Genomic DNA, 14,753 nt, shown 5'->3' with positions numbered 1-14,753 from the left:
GTAAATTTGACCAGGATATTTACCATAATTTTACGCAATAATTACTCGTAATTTTTGTTTTTCTTTTTCTTTTTTTCTCTTAGCAAATAATATGAAAGTAATTATTGCGAGTGATGAGAAAGTATTGCATTTTGGTAAAAATGCTAAGAACAAGTTTAGGGCTTCTTATGGCTGCACCATGTGTTTAGCAAATCATTTACTACCTCTGAGAGGACTGTTCTTAAAGTAAAATATCGAAAGTCTACTGGAAATGAAGACTCCAACGATGGTAAATTTGAGTTTTAATGGGATCCAAACTGAGTAACTTTAAGGATTCAAACATAGCACAAGGTTATCTATTTCAATGTGCTTAGAATGCCATCTTTTTCCATAACTCATAACACTTTTTCCTAACCAGCCGAACAATTCTATTCTGAAAGGGCTAAAGGTTATGCCACGACAAACATCACCAAAAGCATTGCTTTGAGTTCTGACGGCCAGCATTGCAAACCTGCTGAGGGTCCATTGGATCAAAATTGATGATCTTCTTACTGCTAATTTGATGTCTCAATTGCTGATTCCTCCGTCCCGCTGCTATTAATCAACTGGTAAAACAATAGAAGGCAGCGGTAACGTTAGTGTTGGAGGAAAAAGCACAAGAAATAATAGAAGAGAAGTGGAGAAAGGCAAGTGTTATGTGCGTAGGCAAGCAGAAACTAGTACATACCAAGGAGCCGAGTTGCTCATATGCTTCCATTACTTTAGGATCTTCCTCATCTTCATAACCCACTTGTATTATTCTTGGTCCATTGACAGACCAAAAGGCTCTTAGACCTGCCTCCTGGAGGGACGGAGAGCCACACATGAGATTAAAAGTTATTGAGATGCTATATTGTACGTCTTATTCTATAAAGCTCTACTGATTGCATAACATGCATATGTCAAGAGAAAGCACTCCACAAATGCACTATCTACGCATTCATCCAACAACATTTATAGTATAGACTCGGCCCTTTGTTATTGAATCACATTCCTTGATATCACATGTTTGTTTTTAACTTTGAAAGCATGCAGCAAAATACCATCCATTAAATAAACAAGTCAAGATATAAATGACTGCATCTAGAGCACACTTAGAAAGAACTCAGACGAAATGTTAGTTAGTCGACCTGTAATGTGATCATGTATATTGCCTCCAGGACTTCAGCACGAATTTCAGGATCATCAACTGGTTCACGCTCAATTGAGAGAGCACTACTAAGCTCAAGTGGCATTTTTGATCTATCTTGCTGACTGTAAATCTGGGCACCATTTACCATATCAACAGAAGAGGAAACAAAAAGAAAAAATGAAGAGTAGCAGAAAGAAACAGAACTCTTTATATTTTAGTATTGCAACTCGTAAGCAGATAGAACTATAGAACGCTATCTATAACAAAATTTGTGAAGATTCTATAACTCTTTAAAAATAAAAGTCAGGAGACAAATGCGGGAGAGAATATTTATATGATGTGTTTTAGTAAATAAAGGATACTTTTCATCTAACGTTCTTGCACTAAAAAGTAAAGAGTCCAGCTTTCCTCAGCCTAATTGATAAGAAAGTTCTAAAGTCAAGAAGCAGGTGCTTATCTTACCTTGTTACCAGCAACAGGCAGAAGCAGAGCTGGCCAGAGAAACTCTGAAATCAAAAGCAAATTCTGAAGCTCGCTCGCAGCTTCAAAACAACAGTTACGAATAGTTCCAGAAACCTGTGAGCAAACAATCATTGTACTAAAGAGGTTAGCAGTGTGTCTAACTACACTTCCTTAACTAGATTGGCACTATGTTTGGCTGCTCAATCACAAACCACAGTAAGCTGTCCTTGATAGATGAAGAATTTGAATCCATTAAGAAAGCCTAACTAATGATAAATAGGAAGCCAACATTCAAATGACAGCTGTCCTGATGGTAAAATGTACTTCAATAACAGTTTCTTTAAAGATCTCATAAAAAAAATTAATGTTTTATGGTGTCCTAGAGCTACTTCATCTTTACAACTCAGGCCAAGTCATAAAGAAATTGTTGTCATGTGTACAAGAAATTGTCTCTTACTAACTATTGATAATCAGAGGTGAAAGATACATGCTAGTAGACAATGCAAGATTCCTTATCCTAATTCATTGAGGTGATCTATTGTACATACCCCTTTCCTTCTCAATGGGCTAGAAGAGTCATACTGTCTAATAATCTGCTTCAGAAGTCCTCGCTTAGGGTCCAGTAAAAGTTTCCTGCCTGCTTCTTTCTTTGAGATGTTCACAAGTATAGACCCAACATGTTCAAATGGATCTTCTGATACATGTGGGAAAAAAAAAATCAGAGCAATATAGTGATAACTGTGATATACAAATGCCAATATTTGAATGACTGCAAAAAGAACAACTTGGAGATACATCAGAATTTTCTAAAGAGGTACAACTTCTGTTTTTGTAATTTTTGTCCAGAATACTAAAATGTGATCTTGGACCATCAAAGATGCACATCTTGGAAAGCCAAAGCACTTGTGTCCAAAGAAAAAAACATCAACTTTCAGGATGTTATGGCTGAAATTCAAGAGTCAAGACTACCTAAAATGATCTAGAGGAACGAGAAGGCAAGCTTCATTTTTACGCTTTTCACTGTCATGTACCAAGTAGAACATAAAAGAGAAACAACGTAGAAAAGAACAACACACCGCTATCTTCACTGGAGGAGGATCTACAAAATGATCTCACAAGCTTCATAACATAGAGCCCTTGCATTTTCTCATGTCCAGTCTAGAACAAAAACATAGTTCTTATGATTAGTAATTTATGTTTAAAGTGACAGAGCAGAAAAATACAGATCCATAATATTTACATTACCAAAATATGTAAATATACATGTACGGCAATGATTAAAAAAAAATGCCTTGTTTTTTAAACCCAAACAGCAAAAGTATAAATGCATATAATAGATTGCAATTTCTTCTTAAAAAGAAAAATGAGGGGTTAATGTTATCATCTTCATTTATGCGTATTTCTAGGGGATCTATCATAATATGAACTGAGGAGAAAAAACACACCTGCAGTAAAGAGGCAGTACCACTTTCTAATTGTGTGAGATTAACTAAAAGCATTACCAGCAACCGGCTTATATTAGGTTCTGACTTAAATAAAAGGTCCATAGCCAGGTTAATCATTCCCATATCAACCATCTTTGCTGCTACAGCCGACCTCTGGGAAAGATTAACAAGAGCTACTGCTGCAGGTTCCGAGACCTCCTGAAAAACATGAAACCAATTTTTTTCATTCGAAATACTATTCGGTGGAGAACGATGACAAGATAAGAATGAGTAAAAGCTTTGCACAATGGCATAAAAAACCCAAATTCCAAGCCCTTTCTGCATTACTGCGCAATGATCAAGTTGAAAAAACTTTACAAACAATTGCAGGAAGAAGTTTCCAAAAGGAATCGTGCTAATAACACCTTCTTTCCGGCTAAGAGCCGCCATAATGGCGGCAGCAGAATCTCTGCATGACTGGCTAGAGACTTCAAGCCATCTTCGGACCCGGTTAATCCATGAACAATATCAACAGCTGCCTTTGTCAACTAATAAACATAAAAGAGTTGGTCAATTATCCATTACCATCAATCAAATTGCATTCTAAAATCCAGTTAAATAAAAACACTTGGGAACAAGAACGTGCCTATGACACCCACATATCCTAGAAGTAGAGGAGCTCAATGACACTAATCTCTCAAATATGTACGTAAGATGAAACTAACCCAGAACAGTCACCAAAAATTTAAGTTTCCATGGAATTAAAGCCTAAGAATTTAATTACTGTGGTGGGATTTGTAAGCAAGTTAAGTAAGTGGGTATAGATGAGAAAGAAAAGTGCTTACATTTGGAGATGGGGAAGATAGAAATCCCACTAGTTCTTCGAGTTCCGTCGCCATGGTTTGGTTGTCTTTCGCCGCTGCCGCAGACACGGTCACTTTTTCGTACACTCCCGACTTCTATAAATTCCAGACCAACAAAAAAGACAACAGTCTAGGGTAGACGACGCCGTTTTCCTCCCCGAAAAGTTGCTCTGACCAGCTGCGGTTAAGGCAGCGTAAGAAATCTTTACCGTTTTGACCGAATGTATATCGAGCGACGATAAACTACTGGCAGTAAATCATTCGACAGTAAAAAAAAAATGAAAAAAGACGTTTGTGTCGACATGTACATTCCACCGATCACATTCAATACACTATCGTTTAACATTGAAAATTCGAAAGTGTTCTTCCTTACTGTGAACTTATAGACGGTCAGACAAATCTATTGGTCCGACCGCTTCGCTCACGATTCTATAAGCAGAGAATATTCAAGTTAATTTCTCGTAGATCTTAGCTTTATAAGTTTTAGAGTTTAACTTTTAGGGAAGTGTCTAAACACAGCATTCACTTTTTGGTTACAAAAATTGCGGTAAAGTATGCTACCACTCCGAGTCGAGATCTAATTTGGATAAAGCTCTCCTCAAAATGTGTTCTTCACAAGCGGATGATTGAACCCTGAACCTCTTTGAGTATCTAGCTCATATTTGCCCGACTTACAGGCCTAAATAAGTTTCCACTTGACCAAACCCCTCGGGTCACACAACATTTATTTTTCGATAAACATAATACCATTAAATGATTAAATAGAGATGAGAATAATTCTTGTTTCCACCTCTAAGTAATTGAACCTGAAATTTACTTACATGAGATGAAAATGAGAGCAATGGAATAACAACATTTAAAGCATGTCCAAATTGGAAGTGACCATAAAATTTAACTTTGAACTAAAGTTATTAACTGATTTATCAAAATTTTACTGTATTTAGCGGAGAAAATAACCTTTTACAAGAAACTCGGGGGTCCATTAAAAAGTAAAAAAAAAAAAAACTCCGGCCTCTATCATCGCTGACAGAGATCTTTCTCCTCATCAAAAAAACAAGACAGAGATCTTCTTCTTCTTCCCATGGTGTTCCCACTTCGCCACTTCTCCACCGTCAGATCTCCGACCGAGTAAACCTCCCCTGAAAACAGAACATTCTGGACGCCACAATGCTCCCCTGTCTGAAAATGTACGTATTCTTAAACGTTTTATACATTTCTATAATCCAATATTTGTTGTAAACAGACTCGAATTGAATTTGTTGGCAGATTTGATGAGGCGCGGTAGTGAATTTTTGGCTTTGGAGAGATGAGAAGAGTTCTGATCGGAGCGGTTCTGATGTATCTTGGTCCAAGTGAGCATGGTACTCCTCGCTTTGTTCGCAGAGGAAGAAGGTTTAGTCGCATTTCTACACTTCAATTCTCGCTCTGGGTTTTTGTCTTTGCAGCAATCTTTCTGCTTTATTTCATCTTCTTCGGCCTCACAATGTTGTCTACAGGTATGTGCACCAATTCAGTTTATACACAGTCCGTATTGTTTATGTATGTAATACAGTGTAACAATGGTGGTTCATCTTCATTACTCATTGTAGATGAGAATCATGAGATTGAAGAAAGTGCAGATATTTCAGTAAAGGTAGAATCTTCGCGGACTGATGGTGCAAGCAAGCATCGTAGGAAATGTAAGTGCTCTTTGTCTTAGTTTTGCATTGAATTTGCAATTGAATGATGTATAACAAACATAAAGTAACACCCTTTTGGTTCGGTCAGATACTTCTTGCGACGTTCCGTTAAAGGAATCAGTTGATTATTTTAAGGAACCCCGGGAAGTTATGAACTTTACACAGTTTTCACTAGAGTACATTGACCAAGAGGAAAAACTTCCTACAAGTGATATATATGAACCTAGATTTGGAGGGCATCCGACCCTTGAGGAAAGAGAGCAGTCCTTTTATGCCGTAAATCAAACTCTTCATTGCGGATTTGTCAACGGGCCTCCAGGGTCCTCAAGCACTGGATTTGATTTAGATATGAAGGACAAGGCGTATATGAAGGATTGTAAGGTTGCAGTATCTTCTTGCATTTTTGGGAGCTCTGATTTTCTAAGAAGGCCTACAAGTAGAAAGGTAAATGTGCTACTCCTTTTTGAACTTCTCTGTTCCTCATTTTGTAAAGCATGTAATCAAATGCTTTGGTAAAATAGTTTTTTGGTCTCTTTTTAACTTCTTTCGTCAGGCCCTTAATTTTGTACAAGAAAATCAATAGATAAAGGCTTAGTTGAAGAGTTTTCTTTTGGACAGCACTTTTCATTAGTCTAATCATTACAGAATGGTGGTGTGAAGAGATGAAAAACAATTAGTGGTGTTTTGATAAGTTATGTTAATGGTATTGATAAGAAGTATACTGACCAGAAAAAGAGTGATGGAAAGCATAACTTTTTTCTACAATCCCAACGTTATAGGTCCTGAGGAGTGCTAAAGTGATTGTTGCGAGTATAAGTTAATCTATGACTACGGTGGTATGATACTTTATGTTTTGGCATTAGAAGATTTACAGATTTTATTTGTTTCAGTGTTGATGATAATGTATCCTTATTTGCAGATCAGTGACTATTCCAAGAAAAATGTTTGTTTTGTAATGTTTGTGGATGAAGAAAGCCTGGCAAAAATATCATCCGAAGGGCATTTTCCTGATGATACAGGACATATTGGCTTGTGGAGGATAGTTATAGTGAAGAACTTACCATATGCAGATATGCGGAGAACCGGAAAGGTGCCAAAACTTTTATCACATCGCCTTTTTCCCTCATCATGGTAATTCTCACACCATGTTTCAGCCATACAGTTTTGGTGAGGTTTTGGCTTGTTCAATTCTGATTGGGTTTTTAATGCATTTTCCTTGCCCTTTTAATTCCTGTTTACAGGTATTCCATTTGGGTTGACAGCAAGATGCGACTTAATACTGATCCGATGCAGATTATCGAATACTTTTTATGGCGAGCAAAATCAGAATATGCCATTTCCAATCACTATGACCGGCATTGTGTTTGGGAGGAGGTGCTCCAAAATAAGCGTCTAAATAAGTACAATCACACAGTGATTGATGAGCAGTTCACATTTTACCAATCTGATGGCCTCACCAAGTTTGACTCTTCAGACCCAAATACTCCTCTTCCAAGTTGTAAGTGTTATTGACATTTTGTTACTTGTAAAGATAGTACTTTCCTTTCGTCAGAATTCAACCATATTATATGCTGATTTGGTGTGCCATTTTACCCTGCAGATGTTCCCGAAGGTTCATTTATTGTCCGTGCACATACACCTATTTCAAATTTATTTTCATGCCTCTGGTTTAATGAAGTTGACCGGTTTACCTCCCGCGATCAGCTAAGCTTTGCATATACTTTCTTAAAATTGAGAAGAATGAACCCAGATAGACCATTCTACCTAAATATGTTCAAGGTACTGGAAATTCTTAGAAAAATAAAAAATATATATTGCATATACTTCTGTTAGTTGTTAGATCATATTTCTACTGAATATAGCATGCAATTTGTGTTCTTTGAATGAAGTATCCTTTATCATGATTTTGAACTATGTTGATCATCCGCGACAGTTTTTAGGTTAGCAATTTGGTTTTGAGGATGCGTTTCAAAGAAATTTCAAATTGGATGACTTCTGGTTGCTATGTGTGAGTAATTATTTTGAAAATGGTGGTTGCTATTAGAAGTAATTGCTTTTAAAATGATGGTGGATTTTATTTGTGCAAATATTATTCTCAGCAGGGTAGTTGTAGAATAGTTTTGGTGCTCCTTCTTTAGGATTCAGCTTTCCAGATGTTCCCATGATACCTTAACGGATTTTTTTTTGTTTTTCAAACAAAATAAAATTCTATAGATCTGGATTGATGAAAGGGAGGGAGAGGAAATTGATGAGAGAGGAGGTTGATTTGGTTTGGGATGTTTACCAAAGTGAAAATGCTAGATAGTTGTTTCTTCCTCGTTTCTACTGCAGAACTATTGTATAATGATTCTTCTGTAGAAACCTTGCTGCTTTTGAAACACTTTGAGCTCAGCATACTTTTCTGTCACAAGGATTAGAAAACTTTGTCAGTTCACTATTATAAGAGATTTTGCAGGCAATTGTGCTCACCCAAATACGAGCATATGTTGGGAGGTTTTATCATACATATTCAGTCGTGTTAAGTTGAATCAAAAAAATTTGTCAGTGTCAAGGTCATTGGTTGAACTAGTTTTTTACTGTTTTACTTTTTCCAGGACTGTGAGCGCAGAGCACTAGCAAAGCTATTCCGGCACAGGGCAGAGCTGTCTCCACCTGTTACTTGATTAAAAGTTATGACATTTAGTGTATGCCTGGTAAGGTTAAGGTCATGTTTATCTGTGAACCTGGTTCGTCGATATTTGTGTGACCATATTTTGAGATTTTTGCAGGATGGACAAAAACCAAGCCAATTTCAGCTCTTTTTGCTAGACATTGATCGAGTTGTCTTGTCCTGCTGCTATTAATGGCTGGAGGGTTATTTTGTTGCACTTCCACCTGAGCACATAGCATGCATAGGGATAAGCCTCAACTGCTGGTGCTGTTTGGTTGGTATAAATACTTCAAACAGGGAAAGACAGACCACGCAAGAGTTGTTACTTTAGTCATCCCTCATCAAGTCATAATCACAATTCATTGGTGGTTTACACTTTTAGTGACTGAAAATGCATATAAGTTTGAGGCTTATTTTCCTCTCTAGGAATTCTCATACATTTTCAAACCCAGCTTTCTAATTTTCATGAAAGAAGGGTTAGAAACTAACAAGTTGTAATACATTTTTGTTCTTTGTATGGTATACAAAGTAGCTCACCCCCAAAATTGAATGAATCCATTTGGTTTTCAAAATGTGGTGTGGTTCTCTTTGTCAAGGTAAAACTGTTCTCCTTTTTAATTGTCGAAAAATATTGAGGTTTTCAGCAACTTAAAAAAAGAAACAAACTGAAGCTGGGTAATGTTATAAACCACATTCATGGCAGTGCTCTTGAAATCCCTAAACCTCTTCATGTGAAGCTTCCCAAAAACAAATGTGTTTTTTTCGATCAACTGAACGAAAAATTATATGACATGTCCTAAGTTTGGTGACTTCAAAATGTCGAGTAAGGGCAAGTCCACCGTTGAGCTTAACCGGTCAAGACTATTCACTGCTTTTTTGCCTTGTATTTCCACTATTAAGCTTGAGCTCAATAGTGGAAATACAACGTATATATTTTACTTACGCAACGGTGTCCTCCTTTCTAATATTAGAAAGATCTTGGGTTTTTTAGCAATAGTTATAAAGTTCCAGCGAAGCTTGAAATGAATGGAAAAAATGGGAGCGACCGTAAAATGGAGGGTTGCTTGATCAAATGCTCTCACGGCGGCAGCGCTCTCTTGAAAACCCTTAAACCTCTTCATCATCCCAAAACCCACATTCGCTGCTTCTCTTCAACGCCAATTCGCTCCGGCGAAGCCCTCCGATCGCCTCGCAGAGCCTACGACGCATTGTTGTTGGACGCCGGAGGCACTCTCTTGCAGCTGGCCAACCCCGTCGAAGAGGTCTACGCCTCCATAGGAACCCAATACGGTGCGTTTCGATACCACAATACTTCCAATTCCCGCTTGAAAAAAATCCCATCACAGAATCTAGTTTTGATTTCTTGTTCCGCACAGGTGTGACTGCAACTCCAGCTGAAATCAAGCAGGGGTTCAGAAGAGCCTTCTCTGCTCCTTGGCCTCAAAAGCTCCGATACCAGGTCTCGAAAATCGATATTCATTTCTGTATATCTAGTTCATGTAATATTATTGTAGACCAAATCATTGTTTTCTGTGTATTGATGAGTAGGGAGATGGGAGGCCATTTTGGAAACTAGTTGTTTCAGAAGCCACTGGTTGTTCTGATCTTGATTATTTCGAACACGTCTATCAGGTAATTCATTTGAGGATAGATAGTACACTATCTGAGCTTAAAAGGTTCGAAATGAATGATGAGTCTGGTTGCTTCATTTATCAGTACTATGCTAGAGGTGATTCATGGCGTTTACCCGATGGAGCTTATGAAACAATGGTACATCTCAAGGATGCTGGAGGTTAGTTTACTCAATGCTCTGCCGCTTTATTTGCTTGCTACTAGTACTATTCTCGTTGCATAATAAGTTCTCTCTGTACCTACATTGTATTGAAATACAGTTAAGCTTGCTGTTGTATCGAATTTTGACTCCCGCTTAAGGAAGCTACTCGAGGAGCTGAATGTGTTGCATCTGTGAGAAACTGGGCGTTGTACCTTGTTTCTTCTGTTTGGTAATTATTATACAGGGAGCAGAAATGAAGTGTTTTTTGGTGTTCGCTTTGTTTGCAGGTTTGATGCTGTTATCATATCTTCAGAGGTTGGTTCTGAAAAACCAGATGCAAACATATTTAAAGCTGCTTTAGGTATGTATAGCAGTACCATGTTCAGCGGTTGAACTGTACACGTGTAATGGTTTTCTATACCTGTTGGTATGAACTGTACATTCTTCGGTTTTCCTTTTATTATTTCAATGTTTTCCATCAAAAGTAAACCGCTAATTTAAACTCCAATAGTGATCAAATTGTTGCAAAACATGTTTTGGCAAGCATATCACAAATTCTCGAATATTTACAGATCAAACTCATGCGGATGCTGGCAAGGCAGTACATGTTGGTGATGATGAAAATGCAGATAAGATTGGGGCCAATGCTGTTGGAATTGATTGCTGGTAAGAGTTCTTTTCATTTAAACACGTGACTGTCCTTATTAAATGCTCTCTGATGTGAACGTTAGTCATGATATGAACATTCATATGAAGTAGATTAGAAAACCTCTTTTGCCGAGGCAGATTAAAATATGGTTCACTGCATTTCATGATATAGGATTGTTTCATGAATTTTGCGGTTGACTGGGAGCTAGCTTACAAAAATAGCTCTTAGTTCTAATACGGTTGATACTTTAGTAGTTACCACTCATTTGAATAAGCAGGTTATGGGGCAAGGAGGTGAAGACATTCTCCGACATTCGAAATAGAATTCTCATTTCAGAGTCATAGCTTTCAAAAGGAACAGGTACCACACTGTTTTGTTGATTGTATTTCAAACTTGTTTGTTCCTTAACCATTCCTTGTTTTCGTTGTTTTCAGGTATCACACCGAGGACAAACTTCCTGAATCTATGTAGTAAAATAACCTCCATTGCTTCAGAAGAAGGTTTTACAATGTAACATACAAAATAACCAACATTTCTGATCTCTTTAGTGATTCATTATAAGATTTCAGCTGCCTCGCTATTAGAAATGTGATTGAATTTCTGTTCTAAACTTTTGTTCTTCACAGCTTCATAGAATATGATAAATTTAAGTCAATAGAGAAATAAGTGACAAGGTGGCCAAAAGGAGGGTTATTGTTATTCACTACGAATCAATAATTGCACGAGAAAAAGCTCCACCTCACTCCATATCAGAAATCTAAAGAGTAAACAGGCAATCACAGAATATGGTAAACCATTGCTGCACGTGTCAGTAGGAGAAATAAAACAGCGAGTGAAAAGCAGAGTATACATGAGAACTCATCTAATAAGAACCCAGTTTTGGTCTTACTATGAATTTGATGGACAATCAATTATATATCTGGTCAGAATTTAGATTTTAGAAGAAAGTTTCAGCTTGTTAAAGTTCATCCGACAAGTCAGACAGTGAACTGTGAAACTAGCAATAAATTGATATTCATGAAAATCAATCGTGATTGCAGACAACAATATTACATTACCTAATTGAGGTACAATTTATGATATCAATGCCATGAAAAGTAAACAAATTCTCTAGGCAAGATACCGATACAATTTTCTGTCTGTACCGTCTCTTTCCAAGAACTCTCGCTCAATAAGGGACTCAATGCGTTTCTTAATCTCTGTTGGGTTGGCCAGGAATCGTGATTGCAGCTGCTTTGTAACCTCAGATATTACATTGTTATGATCCAGAGTCCTCCTCGACTTCATGATCCTCACTATCGCAGCTTCAATCTGGGGCTTCCTGTCCTCCTCCACTCTTTGACGAGTCTCTTGTTTTTCTGGTTCTGATTCTTTCTGTGCAACCACAGTTCCTATCTTCACCTTATACAGCTTGCTTGTGAACTTCTCGTTAACGAGAAAAGTGTCGTCCTCACAAATGTCTTTACTCATAGGCTCTTTCCGAAGAACATTCTTTCCCTTCACGCAAGCCATGGATTGAAGACACCTCTTCAAATCTAAAGCTGGAATCTCGGTGGCCTGCTCAATCTCCTTATAGTTAAGTCTATCAGCATTGTTAAATAGCATTAGGACACACATTTGGTAAGTGGAAACATTCAACTCATGCTTCTGGCCCTTCCCAAAGGTAGCCTTTATATCTGCTGTGCCCATGTTTGTCTGCCAAGACAACCTCCGACCTGTATGGGTTCCTAGGTAATATGAGCGGAATTTCTCACAGAGCGCTGACATTTCTGCTGGAAGGTTGCATGTCACGCTCGGTTGAGTGGGCCAGGACCCTGTTGTTAGAACCTGGACGGTCAATGTAGGGCCATCCCCTAGCTCAGGATGGCTAGCATAAAACCCTTGCATCGTATCCTGGGAAGTTTTCATATCTGTAAACATACCCTCTAATTTTGAAGTAAATTGGTACCCACATTCTGTCTTGAGCTTGACTATTAAACTTCTCTCTGCATCATCAGAGACAGTTTTACCGGACAAAAGCCTCTTTGCCAAATGCTGTTTATAATATTTCTCAAACACATCTTTCTCCTGCAAGTAACGGAACAACATCATCACCTTGTCGAGAATAACTTCTACATCCTCCTCACTGACCCCCTTCAACCCTTTGCGGAGTTTGTCATCAACAAACAGTGAAATGAACTCAGGTGAACGAGTATTTAGATTAATAAAATACTCAAAAGAGGAATTCAAACCATTCTGGAATGTCTTGTCATTGTTGAACGACAATTTAATGATGCTATCATACTTATCTTTCTCATCCAAGAGCCTCTGCACAAATTCCACTGGATCCTTCAACCTTTCTGGATCAGTAACCAGCTGTTTACCAGTTTCCCTGATGTGAGAAGTCATCACTTCTCGTATTGTTGAGAGACCATTGGCAACCCGACGAAACAAGTTGTACATTCTTCCAAGATCTTCATACTTATCATCAAGAAGCATGTTCACCAAGCCTGAATTCTCCATGTGGACTAGTCGCAGCATGTGGTTAGCAATCATCTCCTTCTCCACCACATTAGTAATCTTGACCTCGCTCCTTGCATCCAAGTAATGTGTCACCCTGTCCAGTTCCTCATTTAGGCGCCTCTCAGCCTTCTTCAGATAATCCCCACAATCACAGCACTCAATAAATTTCTGAGATTCACCCTTGTAAAATTCGGCTGAAACCTCAAGAAAAGGATTCTCAAAGTCTTCCTGGTAAACTGAAGGACCTAAGTCCATTAGCATCTTAATTATATTCCTCATCAAACCCCGGTTGATAACATCACCGGTCCGTTCTCTGAGTACTAGTTCAAGAAGTGTGTTTAGAAGCCTCGTCTGGATCTTGCTCGAGTGAATAATGTTATCTCTCCAAAGATTCAGCCCAAGCTCGTGAACAGGGGTTTTCTGGGTACTCGGAATGTAAGTCCTGTCCATGTACATCAGTATGTCTCGAATCATTTGCAACGCCTTGTTATGATCCGTCCACAACTTATTCATCTCTTCCAGAAACATCCCTCCTTGAGCAGCTTCAATACACTTGGATATTTCTTTGAGATGACAAGTCATAGTTTTAACCAGCCCCGAGTACAGCTTCTCACCATATTTGTGAAGCACCATATTGTAGGCATTTCTATATCCATAAAACAACAAGAGCATAGCAACGTGACAATCCATTCTCACAAAAGGAACCAAAATCACAAAGCCCTAAACTAGCATATGCTTATGTCTGTGTGCAAAACTGTAAAATCGTAACGACTCATACCTCCATTCTTTCGCATTCTGTTACTAAACTTATCTTAATTCTTCCTTGATCATTTCGTAACTCGAATCGTTATATAAAACTAAACCTATTCATGTATCCAAGGCACCTAATGATCACCATCATCTACATCAGTAACCTAATTAGGTCAATCAATCCTAACAGGAACAAGCGATCGCAATCGAATTCCAAAATCTCTCAAAAAAAATTAAAAACCAAAGCAATCGAAACCCTAACTACTAATTTCGGGCAAAAGAAGCAAAGTCAAATCATCATCAAAAAAAAAAATCAAAAACGAAGAGCACGAACCTGTAAAGCTCTTCAAAGCTGAGGCCACTAGCATTGTGATTGTAAATCTCACGGATTGCATGCTCCAAAACCTTCCACGTCTTGTCGGCGTATTTCGGATCCACCACCACTCTGTGCTTGAACGCCTCTATCTGAAAATTCCTCTTCTTCTGGTTACTCATCGTTTCTCTACTTTTTATTATTACCTCCGATTCCAAAAGTCGTCAAGCCTCGAATCGAATCCCAAAACTTGGCTTCTTCGGATTTAAGAACAACAAAGACGTCGGTGATTTACCGCGTGACAGTTGCGATCGAAGAAATAAAAACTACGAGGGGGAAATTTAACGATTAAATTACGAGGGGAATCCAAGGTTGGAGAGAGGCAAGCAACGGCTTTGGCTCCTGTGATTGATTTTCATTTCAGAACTTTCTCTTTGGGCTTGCTTTCCTTTCCTTTCTTTTCATTTTTCTTTGGTCGTTAAAAACGTTTCGTTTCTTTTGTTGGACGTTTCCTCGTCAAAAATATTTCGGCGCGCG

The 14,753-nt window shown here is 38.1% G+C and overlaps 4 protein-coding genes across 4 annotated transcripts; 2 read left to right on the top strand and 2 right to left on the bottom strand.

The window, feature by feature from the left end:
* Nucleotides 1-245: 245 nt before the first annotated feature.
* Nucleotides 246-4,040, bottom strand: LOC133709674 (uncharacterized). The gene is made up of 9 exons (XM_062135489.1): nt 3,882-4,040; nt 3,462-3,584; nt 3,058-3,255; nt 2,689-2,770; nt 2,161-2,306; nt 1,613-1,726; nt 1,149-1,280; nt 707-820; nt 246-584 (listed from the first exon to the last, which is right to left on the bottom strand). Exons 1-9 carry the CDS (start codon nt 3,933-3,935, stop codon nt 534-536), a joined length of 1,014 nt encoding a protein of 337 aa, XP_061991473.1. The 5' UTR covers nt 3,936-4,040; the 3' UTR covers nt 246-533.
* Nucleotides 4,041-4,914: 874 nt separating this feature from the next.
* LOC133709932 (probable hexosyltransferase MUCI70) lies at nt 4,915-8,801 on the top strand. Its single transcript, XM_062135892.1, has 9 exons — nt 4,915-5,086; nt 5,166-5,395; nt 5,489-5,578; nt 5,667-6,022; nt 6,498-6,709; nt 6,820-7,076; nt 7,179-7,357; nt 8,173-8,271; nt 8,347-8,801. The coding sequence occupies exons 2-8, from the start codon at nt 5,206-5,208 to the stop codon at nt 8,239-8,241; spliced, it is 1,353 nt and encodes a 450-aa protein (XP_061991876.1). The 5' UTR covers nt 4,915-5,086; nt 5,166-5,205; the 3' UTR covers nt 8,242-8,271; nt 8,347-8,801.
* Nucleotides 8,802-9,217: 416 nt separating this feature from the next.
* On the top strand, nt 9,218-11,238 carry LOC133709933 (uncharacterized). The gene is made up of 9 exons (XM_062135893.1): nt 9,218-9,518; nt 9,605-9,687; nt 9,777-9,860; nt 9,945-10,020; nt 10,121-10,193; nt 10,290-10,363; nt 10,575-10,668; nt 10,929-11,011; nt 11,086-11,238. The coding sequence occupies exons 1-8, from the start codon at nt 9,251-9,253 to the stop codon at nt 10,993-10,995; spliced, it is 819 nt and encodes a 272-aa protein (XP_061991877.1). The 5' UTR covers nt 9,218-9,250; the 3' UTR covers nt 10,996-11,011; nt 11,086-11,238.
* Nucleotides 11,239-11,636: 398 nt separating this feature from the next.
* LOC133709931 (cullin-3A) lies at nt 11,637-14,706 on the bottom strand. The gene is made up of 2 exons (XM_062135891.1): nt 14,238-14,706; nt 11,637-13,799 (listed from the first exon to the last, which is right to left on the bottom strand). The coding sequence occupies exons 1-2, from the start codon at nt 14,396-14,398 to the stop codon at nt 11,762-11,764; spliced, it is 2,199 nt and encodes a 732-aa protein (XP_061991875.1). The 5' UTR covers nt 14,399-14,706; the 3' UTR covers nt 11,637-11,761.
* Between the last annotated feature and the right edge of the window lie 47 nt (nt 14,707-14,753).

The sequence above is a fragment of the Rosa rugosa genome, chromosome 5 (assembly GCF_958449725.1).
Source record: "Rosa rugosa chromosome 5, drRosRugo1.1, whole genome shotgun sequence".
NCBI classification, from domain to species: Eukaryota; Viridiplantae; Streptophyta; class Magnoliopsida; order Rosales; family Rosaceae; genus Rosa; species Rosa rugosa.
The sequence above is the reverse complement of the archived record's forward strand: the minus strand, read 5'-3'. Positions and strand labels throughout refer to the sequence as shown.

Coding starts and splice junctions, on each gene's coding strand:
- LOC133709674 (XM_062135489.1), bottom strand. CDS start 3,935: ATGGCGACGGAACTCGAAGAACTAGTGGGATTTCTATCTTCCCCATCT. Junction 821..1,148: donor TATACATGATCACATTACAG/GTCGACTAACTA, acceptor CCGTCCCTCCAG/GAGGCAGGTCTAAGAGCCTT. Junction 585..706: donor ATGAGCAACTCGGCTCCTTG/GTATGTACTAGT, acceptor TTGTTTTACCAG/TTGATTAATAGCAGCGGGAC.
- LOC133709932 (XM_062135892.1), top strand. CDS start 5,206: ATGAGAAGAGTTCTGATCGGAGCGGTTCTGATGTATCTTGGTCCAAGT. Junction 6,023..6,497: donor GAAGGCCTACAAGTAGAAAG/GTAAATGTGCTA, acceptor CCTTATTTGCAG/ATCAGTGACTATTCCAAGAA. Junction 7,077..7,178: donor AAATACTCCTCTTCCAAGTT/GTAAGTGTTATT, acceptor TTTACCCTGCAG/ATGTTCCCGAAGGTTCATTT.
- LOC133709933 (XM_062135893.1), top strand. CDS start 9,251: ATGAATGGAAAAAATGGGAGCGACCGTAAAATGGAGGGTTGCTTGATC. Junction 10,021..10,120: donor ACATCTCAAGGATGCTGGAG/GTTAGTTTACTC, acceptor ATTGAAATACAG/TTAAGCTTGCTGTTGTATCG. Junction 10,194..10,289: donor GAGCTGAATGTGTTGCATCT/GTGAGAAACTGG, acceptor CTTTGTTTGCAG/GTTTGATGCTGTTATCATAT.
- LOC133709931 (XM_062135891.1), bottom strand. CDS start 14,398: ATGAGTAACCAGAAGAAGAGGAATTTTCAGATAGAGGCGTTCAAGCAC. Junction 13,800..14,237: donor AGCTTTGAAGAGCTTTACAG/GTTCGTGCTCTT, acceptor TTATGGATATAG/AAATGCCTACAATATGGTGC.